We start from the raw sequence: 23,036 nt of genomic DNA, 5'->3' as shown, positions 1-23,036 counted from the left end.
TTTATTAACTGTATTCTGTCCATGTATTTTGTGAGGACTGAATGAGTTACTATACATAAAGCACTCTGAATAGTTCCCGAATACTGTTAAAAATCAGTTTTTTGGCCAGGTGCAGTGGCTCATGCCTATACTCCCAGCACTTTGGGAGGTCAAGGTGTGTGGATTGCTTGAGCCCAGGAGTTAGAGACCAGCCTGGGCAACATATCGAAACCCCATCTCTACAAAAAATACAAAAATTATCTGGGCATGGTGGTGTGCCTGTAGTCCCAGCTCACTTGGGAGGCTAAGGTGGGAGGATCCCCTGGGGGACAGGGGAGGGCGGAGGTTTCAGTGAGCAGAGATCACATCACTGTACCCCAGCCTGCATGACAGAACAAGATTCTGACTCAAAAAAAAAAAAAAAAAAAGGAGAGAGTGAGAGATACTAATGAGGCTATGGGGCTGAGGCTGTATTTCTATCACCTTAGCAGAAACTTTTTTTTTTTTTTTTGAGACAAAGTCTTGCTCTGTCACCCAGGCTGGAGTGCAATGACACGATTACAGCTCACTGCAGCCTCAACCTCCCAGGCATGAGCAATCCTCCCACCTCAGCCTCCTCAGTAGTGGGGACTACAGGCAAGCACCACCACAACCAGCTAATTTTTGTATTTTTTTGGAGACAAAGTCTCTCTATGTTGCCCAGGCTGGTCTCGAACTCCTGGGCTCAAGCAATCCACTCGCCTTGGCCTCCTAAAGTGGTGGGATTACAGGCGTGAGCCACCATGCCTAGCCCATTAGTATCTCTTATAATGAAAAGTCAAGTCTTAATTTCCTACAAATATTCAGTTATTTGGGAAGTTACTCATCCATTTTATTAAAAAAAAAATGAAAACTCAACTTTTAAATATATACTTGGGCCAGATCATGAATGTTCTTGAATGTATTGCTAAGGAATTAGAAAAACAAAGGGGAAAAACAAATGGGTTTTAGAGACAGATCTGGGTTCATTTCCCAGACTCAGTCCCTTCCTGACTGGCTTTGGGCAAGCTACCCAAGATCTTTGAGCATGAGTTACTATGGCTATAAGGGGACATCTCCTACATCGTAGGGTAGTATAAAACATAGAACGATTAGAAATATAAACAAACAATTTGAATTATTGTAGACACTCTATATAAGTAGTACAGGTTGAAGATCCCTAACTCAAAAATCCAAAATCGGTCAGGTGCGGTGACTCGGCACTTTGGGAGGCCAAGGCAGATGGATCACTTGAGCTCAGTTTGAGACTAGCCTGGGCAATATGGAGAAATTCTGTCTCAAATACTAAAATTAGCTGGATGCCTGTAGTCCCAGCTACTCAGGAGGCTGAGATGGGAGGATAGCTTGAGCCTGGGAGATCCAGGCTGCAATGAACTGTGATCACACCCCTGCACTCCAGCCTGGACAACAGAGTGAGACCCTGTCTCAAAAAAAAAAAACAAAAAAAAACAAAAAAAAACCACACAAATAAAAAATGCTCCAAAATCAGAAACTTTGAGCACTGACAACGCCAAAAGTAGAAAATTCCACACCTGGCCTCATGTGATGGCTTACAGTCAAAACACAGTTAAAAGTGCATTTCATGCAAAATATTATTAAAAATATATAAAATTGGCCGGGAGCAGTGGCTCATGTCCGTAATCCTAGCACTTTGAGAGGCCGAGGCAGGCGGATCACCTGAGGTCAGGAGTTCAAGACCAGCCTGGCCAACATGGTGAAACCTCATCTCAACTAAAAACACAAAAATTAGCCAGGCGTGGTGGAACACACCTGTAATCCCAGCTACTCAGGAGGCTGAGGCAGGAGAATCACTTGAACCCAGGAGGTGGAGGTTGCAGTGTGCCGAGATCGTGCCATTGCACTCCAGCCTGGGTGACAAGAGCAAAACTCAGTCTCAAAAAAAAAATAATAATAATAATAATTATATATATATATACACACACACACACACATATATATAATTACCTTCAGTCTACAAGTATAAGGTATATAATGAAACATAAATAAATTTTGCTTTAGAATTGGATCTCATCCATATGTATATACAGATTCCAACATCTAAAACACTCTTGTCCCAAGCATTTCGGATAAGGGATACTCAACTTGTACTATCATTCTGGTAAAGGATGGAGTGAGTGTGGCTGGATAGATTGTGATCAGACTTGCATTTTAACAAGGGCTGCAATTGCAGTCAGGAGGACAGACAGGAGGTATATAGATAGAACCCCCAAATCATTAAGCAGGTAACTATAGTGGCCCCAGGGTTGGGAGAAATAGGAATCAAGGGGAGGCAACAGATTCCAAGAGTTGATGAGAGGCACAATCAATAGGACAATAGCCCCTAACTGGATGCAGGGAGTGAGGAAGAGAGCTCCTAAGGAGACGGCCTCAGGCTTCTAGCTCAGGGAATGTGGGAAGATGGTGGTGCCAGCACCAGAGAGAAAAAGACTAGAGGTCTGAGGCAGGGAGATGTGATTACAACATATTATATAAACCTTGTATCACAGAAAGCTGTTGACTCTGGTGCTAAAGTACAAAATTAAAAGATTCTACCACTGTTTTATCAGCAAGGACATAGGAGACGAGCTGTAGAACAGTGTTTATGTAATAAAAACATTTGTAATCAATAAATTTAAAAAACAAGGTTGGAAGTCAGTTTTTAAAATGGAGGAAAAAAAACACCCCCAATATTGCTTTAAAAAGGGTATATTTCTTGCCTATGACATTTACTCTTTCTACAACAAACAATTTGCAAAAATAAGCCAAGAAATAACCAGCCACCAAATGTACCAGTATACACCCACAACATATACTTTTGATTCTTAGTAATTTGCAAAAAAGGGAAAATCCACCACAGCAGAGAACATGCCAGGCAGAGAGTGACAGGCCTTCTGTGCTTTTCTTCTCAGCTAAGCCCTCTTAGACAAACAGCAGAGGAGGAGAGGGGAATATTTAAGTACTATTCACTTTGACTTTTTTTTTTTTAATTGAGACGGAGTCTTAGGCTGGAGTGCAGTGGCACAATCTCAGCTCACTGCAACCTCTGTCCCCCGGGTTCAAGCGATTCTCCTGCCTCAGCCTCCTGAGTAGCTGTGATCACAGGTGTGCACCACCACACCTGGCTAATTTTTGTATTTTGAGTAGAGATGAGTTCTCACCATGTTGGCCAGGCTAGTCTCAAACTCCTGACCTTAAGTGATCTACCCGCCTTAGCCTCCCAAAGTGCTGGGATTATAGGCATGAGCCACCGCACCATGCCCACCCTGACATTCTTGATGAACAAGGGATAGAAACTTAGCAAGGGATTAAATGATCTGTTGGAGACATACAAATAAAGAGATTGCGAAGGAGACTATGTCCAACTTGGGTGAAACTCTGATGGGAGTTTCAAATGAAAGCCCTGAGTTTCCTGTCATCCAAATCAAGATTGCAAACATTCCTTCATACATTTGTCCGTAAAAATATGTATTGAATGTCTCCCTACTGGGTGAATCTGGAGCTCAGGGAAGAAATGCTGGATAGAGACCTAAATTTGGAAGCATTCCCTCATGAAGCTATGGGACTGGGTGAGGTTACTTAGGGAAAGAATAAGATGGGGAAGAGATCTCAAGGGTGAGCCCAAGGCATTCAAATGGTTTAGGTATTAGGGTGATGAGCAACAACAAGCAAAGGAGACTCGAAGGTGGGAAGGAAACCAGTGGTGTCCCAGACCAAGAGCTTGGAGCTCAGAAGAAATCTAGATTTAGAAGTCACTGGCCTGATAGATGAAACTGCCTAAAATAATGGTTCTGATAATGTGGCCCACACACTCTTGAGGGACCCCAAGACCTTTTCAAAGATTTATGAGGGCCAGACTAGCTTCATAATAATACCACTACAATGTTGTTTGCCTTTTTCATTGTGTTAACATCTGTACCGATGGTGCAAAAGCAATGGTGTGTAAGACTACTAGTGAACCAGCACAAATCAAGACAATGGCTTTGGACTAGTTGTCAAGGTATCCTTCACTACCACACACTCCCAGTAAAACTAAATGCCAGTTTCACTAGGACCACCCTTGATGAAGAAATATACATTATTAATTTTCTTAAACTTCAACTTGGCCGAGCACAGTGGCTCATGCCTGTAATCTCAGGACTTTGGGAGGCCAAGGCGGGAGGATCACTTTGAGCCCAGGAGTTGGAGACTAGCCTGGGCAACAAGGCGAAAAACCGTCTCTACAAAAAAAATACAAAAAATTAAGGCCAAGTGCAGTAGCTCATGCCTGTAATCCCAGCACTTTGGGAGGCTAAGATGGGAGGATCACTTTGGGTCCCAGAGTTCAAGACCAGCTAGGGCAACAAGGCAAAAAAAACTCTACAAAAAAATACAAAAAATTAAGGCTGGGCGCAGTGGCTTACACCTGTAATCTCAGCACTTTGGGAAGCTGAGGCAGATGGATCACCTGAGGTCAAGAGTTCGAGACCAGCCTGGCCAAAATGGTGAAACCCTATCTCTACTAAAATTACAAAAATTAGCTGGGCGTGGCACCTGTAATCCCAGCTACTCCAGAGGCTGAGGCATGAGAATCACTTGAACCCAGGAGGCAAAGGTTGCAGTGAGCTGAGATTATGTCATTACATTCCAGCCTGGGGGATAGAGCGAGTTCTGTTTCAAAAAAAAAAAAAATTATCAGGGTGCGATGGCAGGTGCCTGTAATCCCAGCTACTCAGGAGGCCGAGGCAGGAGAATTGCATGAATCTGGGAGCGGAGGCTGCAGTAAGCCAAGACTGCGCCACTGCACTCCAGCCTGGGCGACAGAGCAAGACTCCGTCTCAAAAAAAAAAATTAGGCATGGTGGCACATGCCTGTAATCCCAGCTACTCTGGAGGCTGAGTGGGAGGATCACTTGAGCCTGGGAGATGAAGGTTGCAGTGAACCAAGATTATGCCACTGCACTGAGTAACAGTAAAACTCTGTCTCAAAAAAGTAAAAAAATATATATATAAATAAACCTCAACTCTTGAGTGCATGTGTTTTTAATAGTCTATGTAAGGAATGGGAATTGGGAAGCACTCATAATGCACTTCTGCTGTATACAGAAGTACAGTGGTTGTGGTTGTTACTAAAGCATTAGTGCTTTTTTTTTTTTTTTTTTTTTTGAGAGAGGGTCTCACTCTGTCACCCAAGCTGGAGTACAGTGGCATGAACACAACTCCCTGCAGCCTCGACTTCCTGGGCTCAAGTGATCTCCTGTCTCCCTCTCACGTAGTTGGGACCACAGCTCTATACTACCATTCCTGGCTCATTTTTTAATTTTTTTGTAGAGATGGGATCTCACTTTGTTGTCCAGGCTGCACTTGTGCTTTTTTGCCTTGTTAGCTGAAACAGATGCATTTTTATATGAAACACCTACTTGAAATAACAACTGACAAGCAATGATTATTCAGGCTTGAGTATTTGACAAATATTTTCTCAAAAATGAATAAAGTGAAACTGGTATTTCAAGGGAAACAATTAATTGTATTTGTTGCCAATGATAAAATGTGAGTTTTTGGGTGAAAATTGAAATTTTTTATCCACCCCTGTGAGCTTGACAGCTTCTCAATACTTGAAAACTTCTCTGATGAGCTTGTTGGTGATGTTAATGATTCCAATTCTTTCATATTGCATAATGAAATGTTAACATTTGGAAGATCTGCATAATTCCGGGAACTATTATTTTCCAAATGAGGAACAAAGGATGTTACAAAACCATGCATGGGGTAAATATTCATTCCAAATGTAACATTTTGATGTAACAAAATGTGCAAGTCTGAGAAGATGTAACAAAGTATCAAAGTTCACTGATAGAGTTTCAGATTCTACATTGCAACTAATCTTTTAAAATTTACTTACTGAGTCCTGGTACAACATCAAAGAAAAATACCCACAACTACCTGGAAAGACTGTTAAAAGAATTCTTCCCTTTTATAGCTACACATCTGTATGAAGCCAAATTTTCTCCATATATTTCAATCAAACCAGCACACAGCAAAAGACTGAATGCAGAGGCAGATAGGACTCCAGCTCTCTTCTACTAAGCCATACAGGAAAGAGGTGTGCACAAATATAAAATAATGCCCCTCTTTTCACTAAATTTTCTTTTTAAAAAAGTTTTTGTTCCATAAAATGTTATTTATGTTAACATATAATAAATGAGCTCACTATTGGCATTTTTAAATGAATAAACATTTTTAAAACTTCCTAATTTCTCTTCTTTTTTTTGAGACGGAATCTCTCTCTGTCGCCCAGGCTGGAGTGCAGTGGCACAATCTTGGCTCACTGCAACCTCCACCTCCCGGGTTCAAGTGATTCTCCTGCCTCAGCCTCCAGAGTAGCTGGGATTACAGGCGCCCACCACCACGCCCAGCTAATTTTTGTGTTTTTAATAAAGATGGGGTTTCACCATGTTGGCCAGGCTGGTCTCAAACTCCTGACCTCAGGTGATCTGCCCACCTCGGCCTCCCAAAGTGCTGGATTACAGGCAGGAGCCACCGTGTCCGGCCAAAACTTCCTAATTTCTAATATAGTAAACATTAATGGATAAATCTATATAAACAATAGCTTCTTGAGGTCTTACATCTTGAAGAGTGTAAACGGGGCCAGGTACAGTGGCTCACGCCTGTAATACCCATGCTTTGGCAGGCAGAGGCAAGAGGACTGCTTGAAGCCAGGAGTTCAACGCTACAGTGAGCTATGATTGCACTACTACATTCCAGCCTGGCAACAGAGTAAGACCTTGTCTCTCAAAAGTAAATAAATAAATAAATACATTAAATTAAAGAAAAAAAAAGATTGTAAAGGGGCCCTACTAAGACCAAAGGTTAAGAGACACTGGCCTAGAGAAAGAGTATCCACAGAGAAGAGCAGAGGGCCAGGATATGCCAACATTTAGAAGCTGAGCCAAAGGGGGGAGCCTGCCAAGAGAGACTGAAAAGGCATGAGATTACACAACAGCCAAAAAAAAGGAGGAAAGTAGAGGGAGAGGTCTGAAATGATACTGAGAAATCAAGCAAAGACAACATTAATGGAAATACACTATCATAATACCTGTAATATTGCCAGGCGTGGTGTGAAACCAGGTACTTGCTCCTTCAACTGAGTGACTTGATTTTTCAGTCTCGCCCTTATTTGCCTAGAGAAAAAGGAAAGGGTGGGGTTAACACTGAATGTTTCAAGCACAAATAAGTGATGCAGATTATTAGATGTATTTCTCTTTTATTTGTTTGTTTGTTTATTAACACAGGGTCTCGCTCTGTCACCCAGGCTGGGAGTACAGTGGCACAATCAAAGCTCACTGCAGCCTCGACCTCCTGGGCTCAAGCGATCCTTTCACCCCAGCCTCCTGAGTAGCTGGGACTTTACAGGTCTGTGCCACCACACCTGGCTAATTTTTGTACTTTTGGTAGAGATGGGTTTCACCATTGCCCAAGCTGGTCTTGAATTCCTGGGCTCAAGCGATCTAGGACCTCGGCCTCCCAAAGTGCTGGGATTACAGGCGTGAGCCACTGCACCCGGCCTGTATTTCTCTTTTTTTTTTTGAGACCAAGTTTTGCTCTCATTGCCCAGGCTGGAGTGCAATGGTGCGATCTCAGCTTACCACAACCTCCACCTCCCAGGTTCAATCGATTCTCCTGCCTCAGCCTCCCGAGTAGCTAGGATTACAGGCATGCGCCACCAAGCCTGGCTAATTTTGTATTTCTAGTAAACGTGGAGATTCTCTATGTTGGTCAGGCTGGTCTCGAACTCCCGACCTCAGGTGATCCCCCCCACCTCAGCTTCCCAAAGTGCTGGGATTACAGGCGTGAGCCACTGCACCCGGCCTGTATTTCTCTTTTAAATCAAAAACACTGGCCAGGAGCAGGCAATGGTTCATGCCTGTAATCTCAGTACTTTGGGAACCTAAGGCAAGAGGATTGCTTTAGAACAGGAGTTTAAGACTATCCTGGGCAACATAGTGAGACCCCATCTCTACAAAGAATAAAAAATTAGTTGGGAGTGGTGGCAGGCCCCTGTAGTCCCAGCTACTCAGGAGGCTGCGGCAGGAGGATGGCTGGAGCCCAGGAGGTTGAGGCTGCAGTGAGCTATGATGGTGCCATTGCACTCCAGCCTGGACGATAGAGCAAGACTGTCTCCAAAAATAAAATAAAATAAAATAAAAACACCACTGAATGGACATTATCTGGTTTAATATGTACAGGAACTTCCCAACAATTTTCCAGGCCTCAAGTAGATGTTCTTTTTCTTTTTTCTTTTTTTTTTTTTTTTTTGAGATGGGGACTCGCTTTTGCCCAGGCTGGAGTGCAATGGTGCGATATCTGCTCACTGCAACCTCCACCTCCTGGGTTCAAGCGATTCTGCTGCCTCAGTTTCCTGAGTAGCTGAGATTACAGGCACGTGCCACCACGCCCAGCTAATTTTTGTATTTTTAGTAGAGATGGGGTTTCACCATGTTGGTCAGGCTGGTCTCGAACTCCTGACTTCGTGATCCACCCATCTCAACCTCCCAAAGTGCTGGGATTACAGGCGTGAGCCACTGTTCCCGGACACGTGGATCTTTTCTTACTCCCACTGACACTAACTGAGCCACAGGGTTCAGGGATAATTGAAAATGTATTAGTTGATGGCATTCAAAATCATATAGTAAATAAATGAAAACTTAGACCAACACTTCTAGAAAGTGCTGATGCTCATCTTTTTTCACATTTCCACTCTCCAGGTGCTGTCATGAAAAATTTTACAGGAACAAACTCAAGCACACACCTTTTGCTCAACCTGCACTAGTAAGATGACCACAGCGTATCCACATAAGGTTGAATGATAAATCAATGAATCCCACTCCAAATTCAGTATAAACTTACAAATTATGTTCTAATTCACAAAAGAATTTTCTTTACAAAGAATTTAACACAAGGCTAAAAGTATAACCTCCTGCAGTCTCCTTATTAGAGTGAAAGAAAGTATAACCTCTTGCAAAACTAAGATGATCAATTTACCAACATACAACTTCTCAACAATACACTAGGAAGTCAAGTAAATGAAATTACATCCATAAATACATATCTGAATAGCTCAACCTTGCCCAGTTATGATATATGATACAATGTTCAACTTGAACATGCTCTGTCCCTCTTGGAAAACCAGTTTTGTCATTTGTCATATGGACATTCACAAACAGCTCTTCCTTCATTCTGATTTGGTTACTCCCAGTTCCACTTCTCCACACGTCACAAAAAACTGACATAAACAGGCACACAAGAAATAGATTATTTGGACTGGCCTAGTAAATAAACATCAAGAATGTTGAATGGTACAAGAAAGAAGTCATACCCAAGATTTTCAAATTTTATTTATTTTGATTTTTATTTATTTATTTTATTTTTTGAGACAGGGTCTGGTTCTATCACCCAGGCTGGAGTGCAGTGATGCAATCACAGCTCACTGCAACCTCCACCTCCTGGGCTCAAGCCATCCTCCCACTTCAGCCTCCCAAGTAGCTGGAACTACAGGTGCACACCACCACACTTCAGCTAATTTTTGTATTTTTTGTAGAGATGGGATTTTGCCATGTTGCCCAGGCTGATCTTGAACTCCTGAGCTCAAGTGATCCTCCCACCTTGGCCTCCCAAAAGTGCTGGGATTACAGTTATAAGCCACTGCACCCAGCTCAAATTTTATTTCTAGTTAGTGACTTTGTTTTTTCAAGTCAGTATTCTCTACAATAATATAGCTCAAAAGAAGAATAGACCATTGGAATTTTTTTTTTTAACTGGGATTGGACCTGGATAGAGGCCACAGTTCTGCTCTGAGACAAGGGAACAGGGAATACTGCAGTTTGCACTCCCCAGCAGTTCCAGCCCTAGCTGCTCCCCTGAATGACAACCAGATGTGGTGCTGGGCATAGCCTAATACCCCTATACAGTCACCCAGGCTCTCTTTGGCCCTAAGTCTTATATAATCATTCTTGCCGAAATCCATTAGAAATTCCAATTCACTCTGTTTAACATCATGGCTGAATTTAAAATATTTAACATGTTATGACAGAGAAAAAAACACATTGCTAAAATATAACCTTTAACTCTTATTATGGATATAGAAAAATGAGTAAATAAAAATAAAATATAACATGGACATTTCAACAGAAGCTATATGGTAGGCAAAGGAGGCAGCATGAAATTTACATGATTAAAATAAAGCTGCCTTTAGACAACAAAAATGCTGAAATGTGCCATAAGCTTAGAGTAGTTCTCAAATAATTCTCAAATGGCACAGGGAAAACACTTTTAGTAACTGATCAGAGAAGAAGCAAAAACATTCACCTTCAAAATACAGGGCTTCGGGCCGGGCATGATGGCTCACGCCTGCAATCCCAGCACTTTGGGAGGCCAAGGCAGGCAGATCACGAGATCAGGAGTTCGAGACCAGCCTGGCCAATATGGTGAAACCCCGTCTCCACTAAAAAATACGAAAAATCAGCCAGGCGTGGTGGCACGCGCCTGTAGTCTCAGCTACTCAGGAGGCTGAGGCAGGAGAATCGCTTGAACCCGGGAGGCGGAGGTTGCGGTGAGCAGAGATCGCGCCACTGCACTCCAGCCTGGGCGACCCACTGAGACTCCGTCTCAAAACAAACAAACAAATAAACAACAACAACAGAAACAACAGGGCTTCTTCTAAAAAAAAAAAGTCTTCTTCTAAACAAGGACACAATTTATCCCCCTGCCCCAATAGATTACTGTTATATATATATTTTTTTTTTCTTTTTTTTTTCTTTTTTTTTTTTTTTTTGAGACGCAGTCTCCCTCCGTCTCCCAGGCTGGAGAGCAGTGGCGCGATCTCGGCTCACTGCAAGCTCCGCCTCCCGGATTCAAGCCATTCTCCTGCCTCAGCCTCCCGAGTAGCTGGGACTACAGGCGCCCGCCACCACGCCCGGCTAATTTTTTGTATTTTTTAGTAGAGACGGGGTTTCACCATGTTAGCCAAGATGGTCTCGATCTCCTGACCTCGTGATCTGCCCTCCTCGGCCTCCCAAAGTGCTGGGATTACAGGAGTGAGCCACGGCGCCCAGCTATTATAAGATTTTTAAAATGCAGAACACAAATGTTTTATTTAATATGTTTTATTCCCATTTTGTTCATTTGTTGATTTATTTCATTTGTTCATTAACAATTTTTATACTACTAAAAAATACTTCGGCTGGGCACGGTGGCTCACGCCTATAATCCCAGCACTTTGGGAGGCTGAGGTGGGTGGATCACCTGAGCTGGGGGGTTTGACACAGCCTGAGCGGTGAAACCCCGTCTCTACTAAAAATACAAAAAAAAAAAAAAAAAATTAACTGGGAGCGGTGGCGCATGCCTGTAATCCCAGCTACTTGGGAGGCTGAGGCACAGGAATCGCTTGAACCCGGGAGGCAGAGGTTGCGGTGAGCCGAGATCGCGCCATTGCACTCCAGCCTAGGCAACAAGAGTGAAACTCCATCTCAAAAAAAAAAAAAAAAAAAAAACTTCAAAAAATTTTTAAAAACTTAATATGTAGTTCCTTGTAAAAATAATTGTGATTGTAAGGCCACCTAGTGTTCCAAGAAATACATATATTTCAAATTGCTAGTCATTTAAGTCAAATTAAAACACTAAATTACCTTCTTGTTGAAAGAAAACTGATTTTCACCTATCACTAATATAGCAAAAGCTATATCAGTATACAAGACAGTCAACTGACAATAGTACTATTATTACATAAGAATATTTACTAAAAAAATTATTATAATTTAACCCAGACATTTACCAAATTTGACAGTTACCTCAAATACATATTTGAAAGCTTAATGTGAGGAAGCTATTTTATGCTTCATTGAAAGTTTATAATGTAAAGTTCTTCCATCCAATTCTCTCTAACTCAAAGCCCTAAGAAAGCAAAGGTAAACTGCTTGATATTTATGACATGAAAATAAGTCAGAATAGTGTAAAATTTTAATTAATCCTATAATTCTTAGTGAGGGTAAAGTCCATCATTAATCCACACACACAATGACACAATAACTCACATTAAGCTTCTGGATCAGGGTTTTTCAATCTCAGCACCACTGACATTTGGACCAGATCATCCTTTGTTATGGGGACTATCCTGTGCACTGCAGGATGCTCGGCACCAGTCCTGGCCTCTACTGCTAGATGCCAATAGCACACCCCTTCCCCATATGACAACCCAAAAGACTCCAGGCATGCCCAATGCCCTGAGGTAGAGGGAGGAAAAAACTGCCCCATTTGACAACCTCTGATCTAACGCAATAAACGGACTAGGTTGGACTGGTTAAGGCTTTATAAAATTTAGGATTTTAAAAGTGGACCATAAGTTCATTCAGAAAAAGATCTCAAAGAGAAAAGAACCTTCGGAGTCCTGGTACAGGCAACCAAGTGTGGTAGGATTCCTGAACAATGAGGTCCCACCTCCCCCATCCCCACCCACTCAAGGATGAGGGGGTAGGCAGCATCTACTCAGATCCAACAAATTGATGGCATGAAGATAGACAGTACAGTATTGCTAAACTGTTCACACCTTTCAAAAAGTCAAGCATCCAGATTTTTATGTGTAACTACAGGCATAAGTGTGTTAAGAAGTAATCTAATGTTGTAAAGTAATAAATGTGTTGAGAAGTAATCTAATTCTGTAAGCCAAACAAAAAACATTTGGCCTCTAGGCCACAATTTTATCACCTTCTTCCAGTAGCAAGAGTTATGAGACAAGACAAGGTTGGCTCTGAGTATGAGGATCCGTAAGAAGCGGTGCTTAACTATATGTCAACAAAGGAGAGTTGATGCCAGTGGGTCTGCTGGTGAGAACAGGCAGACCCCTAATTCTAACACTGAGAATTAGTCTCACTATTGGAGGATTACCTAACTATAGATCTGGCCGCTAAAGCTGACTAGGGCTCCAATGAACAGCTCTAGGTCCCTTGCAGCCCTCTGGATCATCAGAGGGGAAGGTAGAAAGAATGGGGAAGGTAAGGGTTCTCCACTTGGAGGGAAGAACCTGCCAAGAGCTTGTAATGAGAAAAGCCTCACAAGGACCTGGCCTTCCTGCTTTTCAAAAAGACTGAACAAAACCTTAGGTAGAAAAGGTTAGGTCTAAAAGGCTGCTTACTAAGGAGGGACTGGTATTTGGGCACCTAAACCCAAAGATCACTTATAATGTTAAGTCATTCATTGCAGTCAAGATTAAGTTCCTTGACAGGCTCTGGCAAAACCTTTCACAGAAATGCTCCCTTATCTCCTGGGACCTCTCAAGAACCAGATACCAAGCAGTACGTCTCCCGTCCAGGCTTGTGGTGAGGGGCAAAGAAAAAAAAAAAGCTTAGCCAGCAAAGTAAGTAGGTCTGACCTGTCTCTAACCAGTCAAAATTGGACTATAACCTCAAAAATGACTTTTTGAAGAGAATCTGTTTGGGTGCTTCCCAACCAGACTGATGGGTGGAATGATTTCCTCACAATGGAAAGGCCTCAGGGAGAACCAAACACAGGGTGTCTCCTGCTGGAGGGTAGAAGTTTGCAATTCCTTCTAGCAAGCCAATGACAAGCCCATGGTAGGGAAAGAAATGCACCATCGAGCCTCTGCCACCTACCTTGGAACACCTGGGCAAGTCACTTAGCTTCTGGCTAAAGTGTCATAAACTGCAAAATTGAGGGGAAGGGTAGTAGCCGAGTGGCTGAGGAATCTTGACTGTGGCACCTTTAGCCACCCACTTCTTCAAGGTCAAGGATTTACAGGGTGACAGAAGCTGCTTTTTGGTCAATTAAGGGGTGCAAAGGAGAGCCAACCGCACAGTGCAGGGGTAATGGGGGCCTTCTGCACTGTGGATGGGATGTCAAAGAAGCTTGTTTTGAGAGTCTTACATTCTTTTAATCCTTGGGGCAACGTCAGGAAGTAGACAGTTCTCATCATCCCTACTGCACAGAAAGGAAAGTGAAGCTAACTTTTCCAAGGCCACACAAGCATCCCTGCCCCTTAACCTCTATTCTACCAACCTCTACTGAGTCAATTAGAGGAGAAGGGAGCCATTTGCCTCCACTCCAAGGACCCTCCTCTGTACTAGGCCAGCTTTCCTTCTAGAAGATTCTTCATGCAAATAGGGGATGTAACAGGGAACCATAGACCTCTGCTCAAAACCCCACTACCCAAATCCCAAACTGCCTGATCCCAACTCCCCTGACGGACAAGGACAGACACTTATTTGCAAACCACATCCCCAATCAGGTGCCATGACCATAGTAGTTGGCTGCCAGCTCTGGGCTCTGCTGCACTATCGCTGCAACCTGCCCAACAGCCTGGCTGGGGTCCTAGCTGAAGGTCCCAGCCTCTCTGGAACTCCGACCTCCCCTGCACAGGCTTCCAGAATCAATCCAGCTATGACAGTCAAGTTTCCATGTAACTTTTGAGCAACCTGCACTTTGGAGTTCATTACAGGCAAATTTTTTTTTTTTTTTTTTTCTTTCTGAGATGAAGTTTTGCTCTTGTTGCCCAGGCTGGAGTGCAATGGCGCCATCTTGGCTCACTGGCTCACTGCAACCTCCTCCTCCCAGGTTCAAGCCATTCTCCTGTCTCAGCCTCTGGAGTAGCTGGGATTACAGGCATGGGCCACCACGCCCAGCTAATTTTGTATTTTTAGTAGAGATGGGGTTTCACCATGTTAGTCAGGCTGGTCTCCAACTCCTGATCTCAGGTGATCCTCCTGCCTTGGCCTCCCAAAGTCCTAGGATTACAGGCATGAGCCACCACGCCCTGCCCAGACAAATCTTTTTAAGCACAAAAGGGCCTACATGTATTTAATCTACAGGACAAAGTAAAAGTCTTATCCATGTTAACTTAGTAACCAAGAAGACCTGCCCTTCACTATGGTAAGCAAATTATTTTCACAAAAACAGTTCTTCTAGCCCTGTAGCTAAATGTACAGCCAAGGTTCCAAACTTTTATCTTTGATCACTAGGATAAATTCTAATTTTAAGTCTCAAGATTATAAGCCAGCTCCCAAAGGTACAGCCTGGATAAACACAAACATCACTTTTTTATTCAATGAGTACTTTCTAAGTACCTATTTATTAAAACTTACCATGTACCAACGACTTCTCTAAATGCTTTATAGGTATTAAACTCATTTAATTCTAACAACCTTATGAGTTAGGTGACATTACTACCCCAATATACAGAAGCTAAGGCACAGAGGTAAACTGCATGACCCAGTGATGCACAGAGGAGGCAGCACCGTGCTTAGGCTCTGGAGCTACCATCCACAGCGAGCTTACAAACATACCCAACTTGCCCTGCACTTGGCCAGCAAACACTCGCAGCACCTACTCAAACCATCTGCCTCTTCACAACCAGTCTCTTTAGAAAGGAGACTTAATCAAGAAAAATGCCACCAATGGAGAGAGCAGGCTTAATTATAGCAAACTAAGGGAAGGAAAAACCAAACAAATCATATAAATGTAGTAAGCCCCCCTTTGAAAGTCCCACTTATAGAACAACTATGCTTTCTTGCCTACAAAGCAAGGTGGGCCTTCCAACACTAATGCACATCCTTCTCCCACTTTGCATAATCTTTTAAAAGACACCACCCTTCTGCCCAGGGCAGGGTCAGGTTCCTCTACTCAGGAGCCTCCACTCGGTCTGCTTCTCACAGGGCCATTGCCATTGACCCCCAAAGCAGTAATTTAGTAACTGGTGAGGACAAAGGTCTATGGCACAGGCTGTGTTTTTGGTCAGGAGCTATTTCCCTCACAACATTGGCAGGCTTAAGGCTCCACCTCCTTCAAGTCTTTGCCCGTAAGTCACTTTTACAAAGACTATGACTCCCATATTTAAAATTGCAGCCACCATGCCACAGAAACTCCTGTCCCTCTTTTCTGCTCTGGTGTTCTCTTTGTGCTTCCCACCAGCTCACAATGTGTTTCACCTATTTAAATGTCTGTCTCTACCCATCAGTATGCAAGTTTCATGAGGGTAGGGATTTGGGCTGTTTTGTTCACTGTTAGACTCTCAGAGCTTTGAAGATTGCCTGGCTTAGGGGACACATACAGCTACTTGTTGAGTAAGTGAATAAATACCCACAAAGAACAGATACTTGTCTCTAACTCTCAGACCTTCCCCCAGTTGTCAAATTCAGGCTGCAACCTTAGAATTCCCCGTGAGGAAGAAATGGGGCTGTTACTTCCAAAGAAAGATAATTTGGCAACTAAATCCATCATGTGAGTACCCAGTTTCCCACAGAGTAGAGCAGGTAGAGAAGGAATCTGGAATGCTGAACTTTGTCAATGTCCGGGCTCCCAGGAAGGCATAAAAGGAGAATAATAATAGAAGAGGACGAGTCAGGGATAGCATTCTCAGCAGGGTGGGAAACATGGTAATGAGAGGAAGACTGTAAAGAAAAAGCAAAGCGCCGGTGGGGGCGCAGTGGCTCACACCTGTAATCCTAGCACTTTAGGAGGTGGAGGCGGACAGATCACTTGAGGTCAGGAGTTCAAGACCAGCCTGACCAACATGGCAAAACCCCATCTCTACTAAAAATTCAAAAATTAGCCGGGCATGGTAGTGCATGCACGTAGTCCCAGCTACCTGGGAGGCGGGCAGGAGAATCGTTTGAACCCAGGAGGCGGAGGTTACAGTGAGACAACATCATGCCATTGCACTCCAGCCTGAACAACAGAGCGAGACCCTGTCTGGAAAAAAAAAAAAGAAAGAAAGAAAAAGAAAAGCTTATGAAATTCCTTTTAGCAAGTAGTAAGTGCTGGTTAGAATGAAAAACATCATATACTGGGTGAAGACCTTAGTTTTAGTTGAGCCATTGCCATTCACCCTTGGACAAATCACACCACTTTTCTGGCCTCAAATGATTTCCTAATCCGCAGGATGGAATGTGGGAAGTGGGCTGGATTTTTAAGAAATTCTAGGACCGGTGCAGTGGCTCATGCCTGTAATCCCAGCACTTTGGGAGGCCGAGGTGGGTGGATCACATGGGGTCAGGAGTTACAGACCAGCCTGACCAACATGGTGAAAGCCCGTCTCTACTAAAAATACAAAAATTAGCCAGGCGGGGTGGCACACACCTGTAGTCTCAGCTACTCGGGAGGCTGAGGCAGGAGAATCGCTTGAACCTGGGAGGTGGAGGTTGCAGTGAGCCAAGATCGTGCCATTGCACTCCAGCCTGGGCAACAAGAGTGAAACTCTGTCTCAAACAAACAAACAAACTAGCTGGACATGGTGGCGGACGCCTGTAATCCCAGCTACTTGGGAGGCTGAGGCAGGAGAATCGCTTGAACCCAGGAGACAGAGGTTGCAGTGAGCCGAGATCACGCCATTGTACTCCAGTCTGGGCGACGAGTGAAACTCCATCTCAAAAAAAAAAATTAGCTAGGCGTGATGGCGGGCACCTGTAATCCCAGGTACTCAGGAGGCTGATATGAGAGAACTGCTTGAATGCAGGAGGCAGAGGTTGCAGTGAGCCAAGACTGGACACAGCAAGACTTCATCTCAAAAAAAAAATAGATCTCAAGGCAGCAGCTACCATGCAAAAAAAAAAAAAAAAAAAAGATAATTAATCATTCATATATACATTAACTAATTACTGATTATTAATACAACATATATGGAATACTTATTATGTGCCAGGAAGAATTCTAAATGATCATCTGTTAGGAACCCATTTAATTCTACTAATATCCCAATGACCTAGACATTACTTTTACTTAACATTTGAGGAAACCTTGGCACAGAGAGGTTAATTAATTTGCTTAAAACCACACAAGTAGTAAGGCACGAAACAGGGTTTCCAGGTGTTTAGGATATAGACAAAAATAAGACAATACATGTATTTGCCCTTATGGAGTTGATAAACATATTTAATTTGCTCTCCAATTAACGAAAGTATATTCAGTGAGCACCTATTCTCAGTACTGGCCCAGATGCATTATTATTGTACTAAATTATCTGCACTATTATTATGCACTAAATTATCTCTTCACAATCAGTCTTTCTAAAAGGAAAGTTTTTATATTAAAACAAAAAGCCACTGGAAAAGGAAGTTAAGTTTGAATACAAGCAAACAAAAAAGGAAAGTAAAGCAGAAATACAGTTTAGCAAGCCACATGTTGAAAAGCACTAAGCAGTAAGTATTGTGATTTCTTTTTTTTTTTTCTTAGACCGAGTTTCGCTCTTGTTGCCCAGGCTGGAGTGCAGTGGCACATCTCAGCTCACTGCAACCTCTGCCCCCCAGGTTCAAGTGATTCTCCTGCCTCAGCCTCCCAAGTAGCTGGGATTACAGATGCCTGCCACCACACTCGGCTAATTTTTTGTATTTTTAGTAGAGATGGGGTTTCACCATTTTGGATAGGCTGGTCTTGAACTCCAGACCTCAGGTGATCCACCCACCTCGGCCTCCCAAAGTGCTGGGATTACAGGCATGAGCCACTGGGCCCAGACTTTTCACCACCGATGACTTTGTAATTCACTCAAAAACCGATTACAAAGTTAGGAGTTACAGGACAATTACAATTTAGTAACTGCTGTGGCTGGCAACAGTTACTTACATAACTGGTGATGTGAAAGGTCCCAAGAGCAAACTCAGTAAGGTCACACAGAATATATCTTTCCCTCCTTCATCTACTAGAGGGAATATATCTTTCCCTCTTCCTTCTACTCTCATTTTTCCTCACCAGTCACCTCCCAGAAAAAAAGCAGCCAGTGTTACTTCCTGGGAGTAAAGCTGGCAACGATACCCACTAATTAAGCATTCAGATGTCCCGCAAGGGTAGAACAGGCAGAGGTCAAGTGGAATGCAGAATATTCTCAGGACTCTGGAGCCAAATTAAGTTTCAAGTAACTCTAGGACCAGGGCAGAGAGATGGCTGTTAGAGAGAAGCACGAGATTGAAGAGAAAGGAAAAATGTATTAGATTTCACTTAGCGTATGATAAGACTATGGTATAGTGGGAAAAGCTATGAGCTGGAAGGACCCTCTGTCATTATCAGCCTTGTAGTCTTGTCAAACCTTGTCACCTCACTAGTCTCCATCTACTCACCTCCAAATTAACGGGAATTAAGTAGATTGGATTTCTGAGTTCTGACTAGGGGGGCTCCAGGAAGCCGCAACCACCCACTCTCCCGGCAGAAAGTCACCAGCAGCTGCGCGTTTGGGAGCATAGTCGGCACAGGACTTTTCCCCGAAGCACAGGAGCCAGCGGCTACAGCCACTAGGCAGTCCACTTGCAAACGCAGGTTGTGCCCGGGTTCTCTTTCTTTGGCTACAGGTCTTCAGGTGTTATGGGCCTAACTCTTCCGCTACAAGTGTCCCTCCCGCAAAAAATGGGTCCGGGGGACCTGCACATCCTCAGAGCCCTCGTCCACAGCCCCACACTCAACAACAATGTCAGGTGCTTACGCGGAGATCTCCTTCCCGTTCAGGATTTCTGCTGGCGCCATGGCCTTTATTAGTCCGCTGCCCACGATGGACACCACCAATATCGAGGTTCCACTCCCTCCGCAGCCAAGCAGGACAACCCAACCCACGTGCTTAGGGACTGGCCAGCGGATCACACTACTGCGCCTGCGCCCCTGCCCGCTTCGCCCTCTGCAGACGCGGTGGCGCATGCGCAGTTCGGAAGGACCCGAGTCCCTTAACTAACCGAGAGCTAACAGGTCGGGGACTGCGGGACGGAAGAGGGAGGGGAAGATGAAGAAAATCGGTGATGAATGGCTGGCGGAAATGATTGGCGGAAAGAAAGAGCCAGTTCACAGTGCGCCTTTGTATTCGGCGGGAAACCCGGCCGAAGAGGGAGCTGGAAAGGACTCCGGAACCCGGCCCTAATTCCAGCCAATCAGGGAGTAGAGTTGCGGGGCGGGGTTGGGGCGGGGCAGTCTCGCGGGAGACAGTTTCGCGGGTTCGGGAGGCGAGTCTCCGGTTTCCGCCCAGTCTCTGGGGACGCGGTGGCGGGGTCTGAATCGCCTGGCTTCCAGGGAGTTTTGGGCGGGTCCCCGCACGGGAGCGTGGCAGGCGCTGGACTCGACAGCAGATGTGGAACTGGAGAGCTTGGCGCGCCCTCATACTTTATCACACACCTACGCCACCAGACTGGGGTCGGGCCCCTCCGCGTTCTGCTCTGGAGGGCCTGGGTCTGGGCCCAGCATCGCGCTTTTAGAATCTCCTCAGCTGAATCTGACGCTCAGCCGTAGGTGAAGCTTAGCCCGCTGTTTCAGGCCCCACCGACCTGGAAGGAGTGTCAGAGCTGGAGCGCGCGTGGCCTCATCGGTGTTGGGGTCACCCCGGGGTTGCCAGGGCTCAGGGAGGGTCGTAGTCTGGATTTTGTCACCCCCACGTCCCCGCCCCGCAGCAAGTCTGGGGTTGGAGAACTCACGCGGTCTTCGTAAGCTAGATGCCAGTTGACCCTCGAGGAGGGATGCTCCCTCCCCTTAAGCGTCCACGCTGGAGAAAGAGTAAGATGGACAATTGCCTGGGGAGCCTGACAGGGCGGTGGCAGCTGGGATGCTGGAGAGGACTGGCCCCTTGTGTTACTGAGTCCAAGGAATATGCTTGCTCTGCTCTAGGAACCGCGTTCAGGTTACAGTCATCCCAGTAAAGTCCTGAAGATGCGTGGTTCGGGTCACTTAGGATTTGACCAGATACCAGGTTTCTTTTACAAGCCGTTTCTGACGGTGGCCTGTTTCAACTACTGGCAGAGCTCATCTAAAACTTTTTTTTTTTTTTTTTTTTGAGACGGAGTCTCATTCTGTCGCCCAGGCTAGAGTGCAGTGGCACGATTTTGGCTCACTGCAACCTCCGCTTCCCAGGTTCAAGTAGTTCTCTGCCTCAGCCTCCCGAGTAGCTGGGATTACAGGCGCCACCTAATTAGCCCGCCACCACGCCCGGCTAATTTTTGTATTTTTAGTAGAGACGGGGTTTCACTATCTTGGCCAGGCTGGTCTTGAACTCCTGACCTCGTGATCCACCCGCCTCGGCCTCCCAGAGTGCTGGGATTACAGGCGTGAGCCACCGCACCTGGCCTAAAACTGATTTTTTATTAATTTTGGGGCTTTTAATATTTTTTTCTTATTTCTAAATTCTGAGGTTATTTATAGTAGCCCCATATACGGGATTAGATAATCTCTTGTGATTTTCTATTTCTGGTAATTATTTCTAATATATGTTTTTTTGTTTTTGAGACGGAGTCTCGCTATGTCGCTCAGGCTGGAGTGCAGTGGCATGATCTCCGCTCTTTGTAGCCTCTGCCTCCCGGGTTCAAATGGTCCTCCCACCTCAGCCCCCCGAGTAGCTTGGACCACAGGTGCATGCCACCACGCCTGCTAATTTTTCTATTTTTGGTAGAGTTGGGGTTTCACTATGTTAACCAGACTGGTCTAGATCTCAAGGGATTAGTCTCCCTTGGCCTCCCAAAATGCTGGGATAATGGGCATGAGCCACCGTGCGTGGCCTTAAAGTTACTGTTCTTAAAGTTTGCACAAGTGATATGTTAAAGGTACAGACTTAGTAATATAATGACATTATAATAATAACCCTAAAACACATTGTCTCATATTGTGTTGTACCTAAACAAGTGAAATTAAGAAAATTGAAGGAAATGTTTCTGGTAAATTGCAGATAGTGAATCTTTTGTCTTATACTATCAAATAGGTATTGACTATTCCAGCTTTCTTATTTGTTGAGGAAGATGGCAGAAACCCCATTTTACAGAGGGATAGACTTTGAAGGATAATACCCAAAGCTGCATAGCTGTGGCTGGTATAGGCCCCAAACCTGATGTTTCTTCTCTAAATCTACTGCCTTTGCCATCTCAACAGCCTGGTTTTTGGCAGTATCTATGTATGAGTTGCATAAATCGTTAATTCATGGAGCAAATAATTATTGAGTGGCCACTATGCCAACAGCACTGCTATAGATGCTAGAGATACCCTAGTGAACCAGCAAAGTTTCTGCTCTCAGCTCATATTCTGGTGGAGGAGACAACGATCAAGTTAAAGAAATACATAGGCTAATTTTAGAGATTATGACATGCTATATTTTAAAAATAGGCAAGCTAAGAGGATAGGCAGTGTTGCTGGGAGGTGGGAAAGTTTTGTCTCAGAAATGTGGTAAGAGAGATTTCTTTGGGCATCTGACTTGAGCAGACACCTTAATGAAGAGAGGAACTTGGAATGTAAAAGAAAGAAAGCAGGGATTTGCTTTGTGCAACTGGAAAGATGGAATTGCCATTCACTGAGTTGAAATAAAGTAAAATGTAGAAGGACTAGGTTTTGGGGTTAAGATTATGAATTCGGCTTTAGACATTTTTAGATTTCTCTTAGACATCCAAATGGAGAGAAGATATTTAAATCCATGGGATTGAATGAGATCCAACCAAGGCTATTGTAGGTAGAGAGAGGACCAAAGACTGACACCTAGAACCTTTCAGTGTTCAGAATGCAAGGAGACAGGAGGAACCAAGAGGGAAGATTGAAAAGGAGAGTCCGGCTGGGAGCTGTGGCTACACCTTTACTAATCCCAGCACTTTGGGAGACCAAATACAGGAAGATCACTTGAATCCAGGAGTTTGTAGAACAGCCTTAGCAACATAGCAAGACCCTGTCTCTACAAAAATTAAAATTAAAAAATTTGCCTGTAATCCGAGCACTTTGGAGGCCGAGGTGGGTGGATCAGCTGAGGTCAGGAGTTTGAGACCAACTTGGCCAACACAGTGAAACCCCGTCTCTACTAAAAATACAAAAATTAGCTGAGCGTGATGGCTGGCACCTGTAATCCCAGCTACTGGGGAGGCCGAGGCAGGAGAATCCCTTGAACCTAGGAGGCAGAGGTTGCAGTGAGCCGAGATCACGCCACTGCACTCCAGCCTGGGAGACAGAGCGAGACTCCATCTCAAAATAAATAAATAAATAAAAATTTAAAAAGTTAGCTGGGCGTGGTGGCATGTACCTGTAGTCCCAGTTACTCAGAAGGCTGAG

The 23,036-nt window shown here is 44.3% G+C and overlaps 1 protein-coding gene across 2 annotated transcripts in view; it reads right to left on the bottom strand.

Annotated features, from left to right (window-relative positions):
* MTHFD1 (methylenetetrahydrofolate dehydrogenase, cyclohydrolase and formyltetrahydrofolate synthetase 1) overlaps window positions 1–19,902 on the bottom strand; it is a 71,979-nt gene extending 52,077 nt beyond the window's left edge. Inside the window, exons 1-2 of one of the 2 annotated variants that reach the window (XM_016926218.4) lie at window positions 19,465–19,902; window positions 7,090–7,174 (exon numbers count right to left, since the gene is read on the bottom strand). In XM_016926218.4, the coding sequence (XP_016781707.3) occupies window positions 7,090–7,174; window positions 19,465–19,673 (294 nt within the window). In that variant the 5' untranslated portion in view covers window positions 19,674–19,902. The remainder of the gene's footprint in view (window positions 1–7,089; window positions 7,175–19,464) is intronic. The other variant, XM_054666646.2, reaches the window with a different exon arrangement.
* Window positions 19,903–23,036: the final 3,134 nt, after the last annotated feature.

The sequence above is a fragment of the Pan troglodytes genome, chromosome 15, assembly GCF_028858775.2.
Source record: "Pan troglodytes isolate AG18354 chromosome 15, NHGRI_mPanTro3-v2.0_pri, whole genome shotgun sequence".
Taxonomy (NCBI): Eukaryota; Metazoa; Chordata; class Mammalia; order Primates; family Hominidae; genus Pan; species Pan troglodytes.
Note: the sequence above shows the minus strand (reverse complement) of the source record. Positions and strands in the feature narration are given on the sequence as shown.